Source organism: Arachis duranensis, chromosome 4 (assembly GCF_000817695.3).
Source record: "Arachis duranensis cultivar V14167 chromosome 4, aradu.V14167.gnm2.J7QH, whole genome shotgun sequence".
Lineage (NCBI taxonomy): Eukaryota > Viridiplantae > Streptophyta > Magnoliopsida > Fabales > Fabaceae > Arachis > Arachis duranensis.
This window is the reverse complement of record NC_029775.3, coordinates 11,673,678-11,687,298: the sequence shown is the minus strand read 5'-3', so window position 1 is coordinate 11,687,298 and position 13,621 is coordinate 11,673,678. Positions and strand designations below refer to the sequence as shown.

Sequence of the window (13,621 nt, the reverse complement as noted above, 5' to 3'; positions counted from 1 at the left end):
GTATTCGTACTGCTGGATTTTATACTGCCCTTCTGAAAAGGCTTTGGCAAACTCCCTTTAATGCCACCCAAAAAGAAGTGTCCGACCTTCACATGAAGGTGGATGCATAGGTGTAAAAACTGGACCGGATCGATCGGTTTGGCCGAAAAATCGATGAATCATATCCCCAACCGATCCTATTGGGTCCAGTCTAAAGCGTTTCCGCTCAAGAACTGGTCTAACCGAACCGTTCAAGAAAAAATTTCAAAATTGATAAAGATGTAATTTGAACCTGGGTTCTCCTTGTACTACACGCTTCACTTACTACTAAGCTATGTTATTCCTTATTATTTCATTTACTAATTATTAATTATATAGTAAAATCACACAATAATTTTTTTATAAAAAATTATCAAATATTTTTATTAATTATAATATAATTATTTTTTATGATTATATGATATTTATTAATTTTATTTTTTTATAAATACATATAGTATATAACAATAAAATAAATATAAAAATGAAATTAAAGAATAATTATCATAAAAAATACTAGAATTTCATATGCTTATTTAGTAATAATCGGATTATAATTTGTTAATTATAATTTGTTGAAGTTTAATTATTTTTAAACTATTAGTTAAGATATGTATTTTAAATTTTAATTTTAGATTTTTGACTATTTTATATTTTTTATTTACATAAGACTAGTTCTACCGATTCAACCAATGACTCATTGGTTGAACCAATGAACCAGTGAACCATAGCTTGACCGGTTCGATCATCAATTCGGTTCTTACAACTATGGGTGGATGAACTGAAGAATGTCAAAACACAATGGAAAGTTGATAAGAATGTCTTCAGATCGGATGCTGTGATGCTGAGGGAAATGGTGAAGGATTCTGATGCAAAGCTTGACAAGACGGAGGCTTTGAAAAAAAAAGTAGAGGAGAGCAATACCCGAATTTATGGGAAGAAGCTTGATTTAATGACCGAGTTGGAAGAGTTTGAGGGCTTTGTTGGAAAGGGTATGGACGACCTTGTAGAAAATTTAAAAGCCTAATTTCAAATAATCGCCCCTGGAGTTGACATCTCCGCCATTGATCTTGACAAAATTATGGTTTGTGGTCAGATTGTTTTAATTCCAGAGGATGATGAAGGTGCCCCAGCTCCTCAAAACTTGACGTTTCTACTTCTACTTTGGAAGAGGTCCTACACCCAACCTCTCCTAAGGAGGTCGTACAAGAAGATGAGAACATTTCAAATGCTGATGTTGGAGCTTCTCAAGTGGAGATTGTCGCTCCAGCTGATGTTGGAGCTGCTCCTTAATCTCTTTTTATATCTTTATTTTGATGGCCAGCATGTGGGCTTTTATAAATAATTTATTGTAATATTTTTGATACTATGTTGCCTTTGGACTTTATAAAACTTTGTTTCTACTTTCTTTGCCTTCTATCCTGTCTTCTATGATTTTTGCATTATTTATGATATGGCATGCTTGTAGTGGAAGTTCACAAATTGCTTTTTAGATAGAGTGCATTTGCTGTACGACTTGTTTTATCCAGAATTGGTGCTCGTTATTTGTTTGCTTTTGTGTGATTTTGGATTATCACTTCGTAATAAACATTTTAGTAGTCGAGATTATGTTGCTCTTGCAAGACTTTTTTCTCATAACTATGTTGTTTCGAGCTTTTCTAGAGGTCGGGGAGATTTTACTTTGATTTTGTAGTTAGTTCGACCATGGGAGGTCGGTGCTTTTTCATTACTACGAGGTTTCTACAACTTATTTTGGATTCTCGTTTCAGCTCATTTGGCCAAGCTGTTCTGGAAAGTCGGATAACTTGTTTTATGTTTGCTGTGTCGACCTAGTGAGGTCGGACACTTAACTCCTTGGTTTGAGGAGGCATTCTTACAAATCACCCTCCTCTTTCAATTTGGTTTAGACAAATTGTTGTGAGATTAGGTTTAGGTTTGTTTTTACCTTCTTTTCACGTGATGCTTGATTATGAACACGTTGCCTTTAAGAGGTTGGTTATGTCTTAATTCAAGTTACTTTTGTGATTCGTTTTCAGTTTTTTCCTTGTCAGGCTTGTTTTAGTAAAAGTGGCTTAATAAGGTCGGACCACAATATGCTTTTATAACTTCTTACACTAATTTGGATCTCGTCACTTTATCTTGCCGATCATTGATGTCGGGCAATAATTTTCACACTTTGTCGAGCTTAAATTGGTGCGTTAAGTGAATGGATTATATGCTTATTCCTTCCCCTTTCTAAATTTTACAAGGTTGTCATCCTTGTATATGATACAACTTATTTTACCCGAACTGTTTTGATTGGAGATTTGTTTTACGTTCGATTTTGTTCAAAACGATTTTACCATTCTTCCATTTATTTTCAACTCGTTTATGTGCGAGTAGTTTTGGTTAGAGGATTATTTTTTACATTTCGATTTTGTTCAAAATGTTTACAACCTTTTCTTTCCTTTCCAACTCGTTTCTGTACGAGTCGTTTGAAGGATTATTTTTGTTGTCGTTTTTGCTTTTACCCTTTTAAGAGCTTTATCAGCTTTTTTGACACATGTTTTGACTTGCAAGATTCTGACTTATCATCTTCAACTTTTTTCTAACTCGTTTTTTGTACGGGGCAGATCATAGGGTTGTTTTTACATTTTCGATTCTACTCTGATTCATTTATACAAACCATCCTTGAACTCGGACCTGGTCGCTTCAACTCAGAAAAAGTGTGCATCAGGGAGTAAGGTGCACTTTCTAGTTGAAGCGTCTCTTTTGTTATAGAAATGGTACAATCTAGGTAGATCATTTTTGAGCAAGTCAGATATGTTGTAATAGTTCTTTTCCAAGTCTTAAGTGACTTTGTTGGGATTTTTTTCATTTTGTTGTCAGCTTTTTTTCGCTCAATTTTGGCCTGATGTCATTTCAGATCAGGACGAGGTTACCAAGTGAGAAACTTCTTTGTATGACCTTCTCATGGCCATTTTTTCTTGGAATCTGGTTCTTGAAGTCGTACCTCGGAAAAGAGGTCGACTTTTTCTTTGTAAGCCCCAAGCATATCCGATCTTGTTGTAAAGTCTGACCCTTAAAAGAGGTTAGATTTTTCTTTTGGCTTTCTTTATTTGCCCCGTTTGGGGTTACTAATTTAATGTCATAGGAGGGTAGGTAAGATGATTTCCCATTTGTGGAGTTGTCCAATGTGTCTATGATTTCAGCATGTGCTCTAACGTTTTGACTTCTTTGCTTTTGGGGAGATGCTTAAGCTAAAATTTTTATTGCAGCATTTATGTTCTTACTATGAAGTATTTCACTTGTCTCAGTGCTTGAAGAAATGACCCGAGTAAGTCTAAATTCCATTTTATAAAGGGCCATGTGGGGTGATTTTGATGAGCTTCTTCTGAAGGTGCCACGTGGGAATTTTCATGTAACTGACAAGGCAGGAACCACTTTTCGAAGTCGATTGCATTCTTTTGTAAGGTCGGCCAATAAAAGTTGGCTCGTAGCATCTTTTTTGTCAGTGACCTTGTCTGAAGATGTTTTGCCACAGGTGCCACTATGGACTTTATCTAAGACCCCTTCAGGTTTGAGGTCGGGACATACTTTAACATTTTTCATTTTTCTTTCTTACCAATATCACATTGGCAAACCATAAGGAATCTAAACCCAGCTTTCAGGAGTGCTTGGACCTATTTTACCACGACTTGCGCTCTTTTAGAGCTAAGCTTTTGTCACCTCTATTGTACAGGTCGGGCACTTGGTATACAGCTAGCTTGTGGTTCATGAGGTCGAATGCTCGGCATATCAAAATCCTTTCAAGAAAAAGAGGTTGGAATTTCCTTTATAAGCTTGGAGTTTCTTGAACTTATTGTAGAGTCTCGACCTTTCTTCGTGAGCTCTAAAAGAGGTCGAATTTTTCTTGTAGGACTGTTTCTAAAGTTAAAACCTTTTGTAGCATTTATGCCCCGACTATTGATTTTCATAAATGGTGGCTATCCCCTCCTTTGTTGGAAACTATACGGTTTAGAGGAGTCCGACCTATTATTGCATTGTAGATAGATGGGGTATCTACCACAACGTAGTCAGCACTGATAGTACAAGTTCTAGGACTTTTGCCGAAGGTGGTATAAAGGCTTATGTAACCAAGAGATCGCATTGGTGTTTTTTCTTATCCGAATAGAGTGTTGGAGTACACCTTTAAGTCCTTTTCGTCTAATCCAAACTTGAGGATATCTACAGAACTCCCTTTGGTATCTTCTGGTGTAAAGGTCGGGTTTTGTACAACCTTCCCTGACCTAGCAGACTTCTTTGAAGTTGCTAAAATGTTTATTTGGATCAGGAAATCCAACGTAGGGATCCATGTTGGGATGTTGAAAATTTCTTGGAAACTTTATACGCGTGACTTTCTTTTTCCTTTGGCTCAGATTTCAGTTTTCTTTGTTTATCTTCAATCTCTTTTCTGTTGCGCAACTCTTTTTCAGAGTTGTCTTTCTGATTCTCTTAGTCATTCTAACTCCTTTCTCAGCTGTTCAAGTCGACTTTGATGATCATGAAAGAACTCCATGATCTTTTCATCATTTTTATTCCCTGATTCCTCAGGGATGTGAACTTGAGAACTCACTCTATGTCCACCACATTCCCGTTTGCCTTTCAGGGTGTTATTATGAACAGAGAATGCTCGATCATCATTGTAAATGTCTCCATTCTTTGATCTGAAGTTGGATGCATTCATCCTTCTTAATGTTGATCATCCACCACTATCAAGAGTTGAGGTCCATGTCCTTGACAATGGTGCCAGTATTTCGAGATTTACCTGAAATGGTGACTTAGGCCTGAACGTGAGGTCCAAGTTCCTATGGGGATTGTGTCTGACGTATTCCGCTGCTAAGGTGCCGCCATCCGACGCCTTGGTGATGGTGGGAGGTGGTACCTGCAAGGAACTCCGATGCTTAAGTTAGCATGGGTTTTAGGCAAGTTTTTAGTAGATTGGGTTCAAACAATATCTGAGGGTGTCAGAATATTTATAACTGTAGAAATAGAGTCAATAACCACCTTTGGAATAGTTCCATCTTTGATGGTGGGTTTGTTACTCCCTTTTGTTAGGGGTGTTGTTAACATCTCCTTTTTAAATGAGTATGAGAGATTGTAGTTATTATGATCGCATATTTTGAATATATGAGCTTTATTAGTAGAGACAGTTCTGGTCCTGCCAGGAGGTCGGTTCGAGGAGGTCGTGTGTATACTTTATGGTTTGGGCTTTGTCTGGGACTGGCTTTTAAGTTTTTGGTCTAGGTATGAACAACATCATACATTAATTAATATCCAAATTTAATTCTTACATTAATGTCTATTATAGTATTTTTAAATTTTAAAAATTATTTTACCAAACATACTTGTTGTTGCTTGTACTTATTAAAAGTCATTTTTAATTAAATTTATCAAACATAGATGTTACAACTTTTAAAAAGCTAACTTTTATAAGCTATTTTTGAAAAGTAAAAGTTTTATCAAATCAAGCATAATTCTTTTATATAGACAAATAGTCTGATGTGAGAATTAATTTATTTTAAAAAAAAAACAATTTAGAGGTAGAATATTTTTCAACTGAAGACTCATGTGCAATTATTTTTATGTAAAATTAGTAATTAAAAGCCGTTAAATAAAAATTTAGTTAAACATGTTAAATCATCTAAGAATTCTCAACTAGCAATTTTTATTAGATTAATAATAGCCCATATTTGGTTTGGGTCGAAGGTTAATGGCCTAGTTGGTGACAAAGGGCTTTTTAAGGAAGAAATAAAAAATTCAAAAGAGAAGAAAGATCCTCATACCCAAAAAGAAAAAGAACTAACAGAAGAAGGATCCAATTAGGCCAACTTGCATATGCTCTATAAACATTTTTCTATCTACAAGACCAAAAAAAAAAAGAACATTTTTCTATCTTCAAATTCCCAGCTCCTACAAGGTATATACCCTTCCAAGTTCCAAATACTTGCTAGGCAACCCACTGGCACCCTTTTGTTGCCTACTACACACACAATCCATCAAACAACATTCCAACCACAATACAATGTCTCTGTTAACAGAGGAGATTAAGGCCAAGGCAGAGATGTACTATGGCGACCGAGTTTGTCGCCAGAAGTTCTCTCTGTTGTTGGCCGAAATAGGCCTACCGGACGGCCTACTAACCATTCAGGACATCGAGGAGTGCGGCTACGTCAAAGAAGAAGGCTTTGTTTGGCTCAAGCTTGAGGAGAAAAAGGAGCACAAGTTTGACAAACACAACATAGTTGTGTGCTATGACACAATTGTCACTGCACATGTTGAGCCAAACAAGATCAAGAACCTCACTGGCGTGAAGGCCAAGGATTTCTTGCTTTGGTTCACTTTGACTGAGATTCATGTCAAAGGGGAAGAAGGATCACAACAGGGGCCTGTCATCACTTTCAAGTCACTAGTTGGTTTGTCTATGTCTTTTCCTGTTTCATTGTTCATGGCAGGAAATGAAGCAATAGAAGAAGCAAAGCAAGACAAATGGTGGAGAATGATCAAACTATAAAGTTAGTTACTTTCTTTGTTATTGTGAATTAAAGAGAGTAATAAACAAAAACAAGAATAAAGTAGTAGTAGTATGATTATTATTATTGTAGAATGGATTGTGCATTGGATTATGCTAATGTTAATGTATATTTTTAATGATTTATTGGTAAAAGTATCTCAGAAATTAGTGAACCTCTGTAAAAGATTGAGGTGCACAACAAAAGAATATGCTGAGCAATATTTGTTGGGTTCAGAATATGCTTACAAGTCATTATTTTTTTATATCTGTCTGCTTTCCATTTCTTCACGTAACCTTCTAGAGGGACAAATTTGAAATATGTGCCTTATGTTACTTAGCATAAGAGTTAAAATCAGAAATTAAGGGTCACTGCCAACATTTGTAGTTCTTGGCGAAAGACAAGAAGCATTTCTTACTTAATATTAGTTCCTTATCCGTCATCTCGTTCTATTAAGCTGCAACTATATATATAATCTAATTTGTGTTAAATAATTTTTATATATTTAAGCCCTAAAACGGTTTTTCAAATTAGTCACATGGGAATGGAGTGAAAGAAGCTTTTCTGTTTGGCAGAAAGACGGATATTCTTTACTCATTGTCAGATAAGCATGGCCAGCTCCCATAGTATGATTCAATAGAAGTCCAAAGAAGCATGGCCAGCTCCCATAGTATTAAGGGTGTTCATGGATCGGATCCGATCCGCATATCCGCGGTATTTATCCGAATTTGATCCGAAAATTGCGGATATGGATCCGATCCGCAAGACTATGGGATCGGATCGGATCAGATCCGATCCGCACGCTAATCGGATCGGATTGCGAATTTTGTGTAGGTATTCGCATATCCAATCCGCATATCCGCGTATTGTAAAAATAAAAAAAAAATAAATAAATATTCTTTTTATGTTTTATTTCAACTAATAATTATCATATATGTTGTATTATTTTAATTTATTATTTAAGAAAAGTATGTTTAATATTATTTTAAGAGTAAATATATTTTAAAAAATAGAAAAAATAAATTTTATTGATATTTTTTAATAAAAATAAGCTTTTAAAAATATTTTTGTATTTTGCGGATATATCCGATATCCGATCGGATCCTAATTAAAAAACCTTTCACTCCTACTCTAATATGGGACTATATATTCTATAAAAGAGATAGACAATCAAATTTATTTCTCGATTCAATAGAAATCCAAAGAAGCATGGCCAGCTCCCATAGTATGACGGGCGATTGATTTGACCCCATAAGCGGGATCACCATCCCCTAATAAAAATTATTGTAGAAATTGAAATTTCAGGTCTATTTATCTATCTCTTAATTCGAAATGGAAGCAGATTTGAAAAAAAGAATAGTACAGAAATATTCACCTAAAATATTCTTCAAGATTTCAATTGTACAAATTACGTCTATAAAATTAAAAAAATATACTATATTAGTCTCTCAACCATTTTCTATTAAATAACTCATCACACCGTTAAAAATTTAACATGATACACTTTTGCCAGTTCCAAACAGTAAATCAACAAGTGATTTTGAAGATTGTAAGCAATAATTGACTAAACAATAACGCAGCGTTGGCTGATAATTACTAATTAATAATCAAATCATATACTCAATTCATCTGGAAAAAGGAAAACACGTGCTCAATATATACAATCATAATGAATGATGTCATTTTGGGACATATATACGAAAATAATAAAGAGATATATTAAGCATGCAGGACAGGAGCAATCTCAAATGGATCTCACACTTAAAAAAAATGTTGTCATTGCACTTGGTACTTAACACCAGGGTGGTATAGGTAATACCAAGTAGAAAATTCGTCTCAAAATTTGTTAAAGAATAACTGCATCAAATACTTCAAAGAACAGAGAATCAAAGCTATATCATGCATCAGAAAAGAATCCAATAAGCATGAATTCTTGAATATAAAGCCAAAAGACATGAGGGAAAGATAAGCAAGAATGGCGCAAGATGAACTATATACATGTGAGAAAAAGCCTTGCAGTTAACATTATGTTATAGCCTAATAAGAGATCCATGATCAACAAAAGGTATCTAAAATAACTTAATAAGGAAACAATTAGAAGTTAGAAAGGACTGCACAATGAACAGACAAAAAGCAAGAATAAGGTTAAAGGTGCATTCTTATTTGCCTGCACGATAAGTAAATATAAACACATTGTGATGATCAACGGCCTTGTACCAAAGGAGCATCAAGCATGTACCCATCTTCCATCAATCCATTCTTGGTGAGGCCTTAGATGACAATGTTCAAATTCCAGCTGCTCCTTTGTAGGCCAAAAGTAAACACTATACCTGAAGCAAGCGAAACCGCATACCTGGCCTTTCCACCATCCGTCGTTGTACCAAGCGTCAACCCATTCACGCAGCACATAGCGATGGCGATGTTGAATGTCTGGTGGAACTGGCCTGATATCTGAAGCATCTGCTTCCTCTCTCAGTTGTTCGGTTAAGTCGTTAGTTTTCAGGGTGAGATACTCCACCACATACTTGCCGTTCTGTAAAGAGTTAACAATGATGGCAGTGTACCAGGCACCTTGGTAACCTTCTTCATCACTCCTGACTTCTACCTTTGCACCTTTATATAAATGCGATGCAAATTGAATGCTGCTGTTCCTGGACCCTGACATTAGAATTCTTGGCATCTGTTCCAGCTCTGGCTCGAGAGATTTCAGACATTTCAATATTATTTTATTACCAGTGAGATTCTTGGCTTTTGACATCACATCTCCAAACTTCTTTGTCAGTTCCCTTGACCCCTGATATTTTAAAATCACAATTATGTCAGATAATTTAAACATTCCCCTATAAACAGAACTTACTGGTTACTGTATTCCAGAAGCTATAATGATGAACAGTTGACACAAGGTTTGTATTTATTAAACATACATGAAATAAAATCTTAAGGTTCTAAGTGTTTTTACCTTAGATGCCATGACCCATTTTCCATCAAACCAGTCTTGGTGTGGTCTTAGCTTGGAACTTTCAAATCTCAAAACATCGTTGTGCATGAAAGAAACAAAATACTCGCTGCTATTTACCACTGCAAGAACCACGCCTTCCCACCAAGCATCATTATACCATGCATCAACCTCTTGAAACTGTTTGAAAGAGCTAACAGAGGGAACTTCAGGTGGACAGGGCCTTATGAATTTTTCATAGACGACTTCTTGCAAGAGCTGATGAGTTCCATCATCTGCTAAGAGGTCCCTATATTCTACAAGAAACATGTCTTTTCCTACTGAGCTAACAATAGTAGCAACGAACCAAGCACCTTCGTAACCTTCATCCTCATCCCTGACTTCCACCATTCTGCCTTTTTTAAACTTTGACTCTTTTAATTGTCTCCTGCTATATTTGATCTTAAATCTTAAATTTCCTGTATTCGTCATCGACACCATCTCAGGTGGCTGCTCCTGCAACTCAAGTTTACGTAAATTAACAAACATGTAATACAACAATTTATGTCGATTTGAATAGATAACAGCGTAGCCGGAAAATAAATATTGTCCCTTATTACAGATGAATAGTATCATGGATTCCCTACTAAAGAAACCAACCTCAATGAAGAATAACATAGCAGATGCCAGAAAAGAAATTCACATAACCACTAGCTTACTTTCCTTTTCAAGTTTCAACAAAGGTTCACACGTAATATATATACAATTTTTTCTTGATATTTTAGCTTAAATAATGCTCTTTTGTCGATTCTTGACTCGATAAACAGAGATAATCTTATCCAAGTAATGAGTTTGATTTCTTTTTTTTTTTTGTACTTATAGGTTTATCTTTGAGTAACCCATAGCTACAACTGAAACAAAGGACAATTCACAAGATCAGATCATCTTATCATCTCCTTTTGATCTTGTCTGTAATAACCTGGACCGTAATAAACAAACAATTCCAAATGTATTATGCCAGATGCTATGAATTATTCAAAGAGAATTTAATATAATCAAGATAGATGAATCATGCAATGCTAATACACATATTTTCATGAGTATACTTTTTCCTTACAGTGGTAACAAAGCCGAGGGTGCTCATAGCCATGCCCTTTGACTTCATCTCTAGTGAGTTCCAACAACATGACTACAATAAATACTACATGGACAGTATGATACAAGTAATAAATCATAGAGCCAACATTAAGTAGAATTCATTCTCAAGCAGTAAAACCTTGGCACCTAAGATGCATGAGTGAGTAGACATGCATATAGTTGTAACTTGTTAAGAACACAACTGAACTATGCATAACACGGTAAACTTCAGCCACTTCAAACATTGAAAGCTTACCTTATAGGTTTCGTCAGCTTTGAGTTTCTTTGGCTTGCTTGATGTATATTGGATATTGTTATCCTAAAAACAATGGAATTAGAAACTTAGACTGCGGTGGAAATCAAATTATCTTCCAGTTTAATTACTTCACTTTTATTTTTGTACAAATACATCCCCATATACCGAACCACGATTGGAGAACAAGGGTGTTTAATGACAAGAACTATTTTCAGTGAACAAATATGTATTTCTCCCCCAAACTAAAGAAAGAGAAACCCATGTGGTCCAATTATCAACTTATTTGTTACATGGTGAACAAACTATGTGATTTGTTTAAAGGAAACTCCATCCTTACATGAGTTAGAAATAGCATGCATGTATCCATGCAAGCAACTTGGCGAAGTCAACATTTACATTATAGAATACTGATCAAAGATCATTGGTTTGTTTGACTTAACAAACTCTTCTAACACCAGAAGGCAATTATTTTATTCAGCAACTTGTACTCATCGTTTCAAACAATATACATACAACCAAATAAATAACAAATTATTATACTATTATTTAATAATAATAATTAACAGGGTTTAAGTTCCAAAAATAGAAGCTTTTTCCTTGCACTGTATATAAAACAGATAAGAATCTCTGATAAAAGCATAATCAAACACAAACAAAGCTTCAGAATCGATGATCCACTAAAATTAAGAAATAAAATGTGAAATTAGGAAAATTAGCGATGAGAACCATTTGAGACGGAAGAGGTGGGACCCAGTATCCATGGACCCATTCACGGTGAGGGCGCATCCTGCATTGTTCAATAACCGCACGCTCCGTGCTTACATTCCCCTTCTCATCCCAAAACGACACCGCATACCTGGAGTTCTCGAGGATATCGTCGACAGTAGCGGAGCACCAGGCAGCGCCGCCGTGAGAGTGGCAGTATGCGTCGACGGGATCGCCAACCTTGAACCAGGGGTTGAGGAGGTCGGGAAGCTTGGGCCTGACGCAAGAGAGGGGGAGGGAGTAGCGGAGGGGGTTGTTGGGAGGGTGGTCGGAGAAGAGAGTGTGGTACTGGAGGAGGAGGCGGTTATTGTTGGTGGCGCGGAGAACGGAAGCAGGGTAGAGACGGTTACGGTTCTCTGGGTTTTTAGGGTGGGTGGCCTCCACTGCCTCGCCCTTCTTGAAATGCAACATTGAAAGAGATGAGTTAGTAAATCACGCTCTGCTACTCTTCTCTTGTGCCTTTTAGTATTTTTCTTTTTCTTTTTTCTTTTTAACAAAAATGATGAAGCTATTGAAATTTGAACAAAGATTCGCTGCATGTCCTCATTTGGACTCAGCCATTTCACATGACTATGATGATTTCTAGCATGGACCTTAGCTATCTCATCTGCCACCGAGTTTACTTACGGAGTGTTATTAAGATTTTGTTGTGAAATAAATATTAAATTATTAAGGAAGATATGATAAGGGTTTATTTGGATAATCTTTTAAGAAAAGATATTTTTGAATTATTTTTTTTAAAAGATTTTATAGAAAAATAAAAAAATTTTATGTTTGAGTATTTTATACAAAAATATATTTTTATTTATTAATTATATTTATATATAATAATATAAAAATATTTTTTTATTTATTTATTACATGAAAATATATTTTTTAAATTTTTTTAAAGAAAATGTACAATTTTTCAAAAAAATGTTTTCTTTTATTTTTATAGTACTAAGTACTAACACGTAGGCTGTGAAACTGCTATTGGTGTCAGATGAAGCAGACGGAAGGCAGTGGGCGGCTGATTCGTTCTGAGCCGTGAGGATCATGGGCTTAAATTTTGTATCGGTAGTTTTATTGGGCTTTTAGTTTTGCTGATTGGGCAATAGTTGCTGTAAAAAACAATAACGGGCCTTCGATTATTTTAAAGATGGGGCAACATCCTTTTTTTTATTAGTTCTCTAAAAATGGGTTTATGGATAAATCCTTAAATTAAGTATAATAAAAAATTAATACATTGTTATGCCTAAAAAAAAAAAACAACACATTGTTGTTGTGTGTGATAAAATGAAGATAAAAATTTACAAATTAGTTATGAATAAATGTTATTAATTTTATTTATTTTTTAAATTATATTTAATTTGAAACAAATATGAAAAATTATAAACTAAAATCTTTTTATAACTATGAATAATTCTCATAGGTAAAATAATTATGTTTAAATTAAGTTATCTTTTCATTATTTTTTAAAATTTATTAATGTTTATTTTTATTACATCTCATATTAGACAGTATTTTTTTTCTATTATCATTTGTTGATACATAAGTTTTACTACAGCTAAAAATTAACATCTCATCTATTACTCGATTACTATATAAGCTTTTTTTGTATATTGTAAGTTTTTTAAATTTTTAAATTATTTTTAATTGTCTCTATTCATTTAAGAGTCTCCACTAACATTATCTTCTCATTAATATTAATAATGAATTTGATCAATAACCTCTGTGCTGGCATGAAACTGGACTCCGAGATATAGCTCGTCGACACCGAAAAGAAATTCTTACGATGCCTCTCTCCTATGTGCTGTGTTATGGATTTCTCGTTAGTCCGACCAGTACGTAAAACCTGCAAAAAGGACTCTAACACTAAAGTCAATGTCAAATCTCAGAATGCTTAATCTCTAAAGTCAGAGTGTTTTTTTTCTTATAAGTATTGTTATATGTGATGTCGCTCTATAGCTCACATGGGTCTCTATTTATTGTCATCTTACG

The 13,621-nt window shown here is 34.8% G+C and overlaps 2 protein-coding genes across 3 annotated transcripts; one reads left to right on the top strand and one right to left on the bottom strand.

Annotated features, from left to right (window-relative positions):
• The first annotated feature begins 5,919 nt into the window (after positions 1 to 5,919).
• LOC107483383 (uncharacterized) lies at positions 5,920 to 6,802 on the top strand. Its single transcript, XM_016104003.3, has one exon. It carries the CDS (start codon positions 6,062 to 6,064, stop codon positions 6,548 to 6,550), a length of 489 nt encoding a protein of 162 aa, XP_015959489.1. The 5' UTR covers positions 5,920 to 6,061; the 3' UTR covers positions 6,551 to 6,802.
• Positions 6,803 to 8,603: 1,801 nt separating this feature from the next.
• Positions 8,604 to 12,232, bottom strand: LOC107483399 (protein AGENET DOMAIN (AGD)-CONTAINING P1). 2 transcript variants are annotated; one of them, XM_016104012.3, is made up of 4 exons: positions 11,603 to 12,232; positions 10,877 to 10,939; positions 9,508 to 9,999; positions 8,604 to 9,342 (listed from the first exon to the last, which is right to left on the bottom strand). In XM_016104012.3, exons 1-4 carry the CDS (start codon positions 12,050 to 12,052, stop codon positions 8,776 to 8,778), a joined length of 1,572 nt encoding a protein of 523 aa, XP_015959498.1. In that variant the 5' UTR covers positions 12,053 to 12,232; the 3' UTR covers positions 8,604 to 8,775. The 2 variants fall into 2 exon arrangements, with proteins under 2 accessions (XP_015959498.1, XP_020995744.1); XM_021140085.2 differs by having other exon boundaries at positions 9,508 to 9,993.
• Positions 12,233 to 13,621: the final 1,389 nt, after the last annotated feature.

Coding starts and splice junctions, on each gene's coding strand:
- LOC107483383 (XM_016104003.3), top strand. CDS start 6,062: ATGTCTCTGTTAACAGAGGAGATTAAGGCCAAGGCAGAGATGTACTAT.
- LOC107483399 (XM_016104012.3), bottom strand. CDS start 12,052: ATGTTGCATTTCAAGAAGGGCGAGGCAGTGGAGGCCACCCACCCTAAA. Junction 10,940..11,602: donor CACCTCTTCCGTCTCAAATG/GTTCTCATCGCT, acceptor CATTGTTTTTAG/GATAACAATATCCAATATAC. Junction 9,343..9,507: donor AATGGGTCATGGCATCTAAG/GTAAAAACACTT, acceptor TTAAAATATCAG/GGGTCAAGGGAACTGACAAA.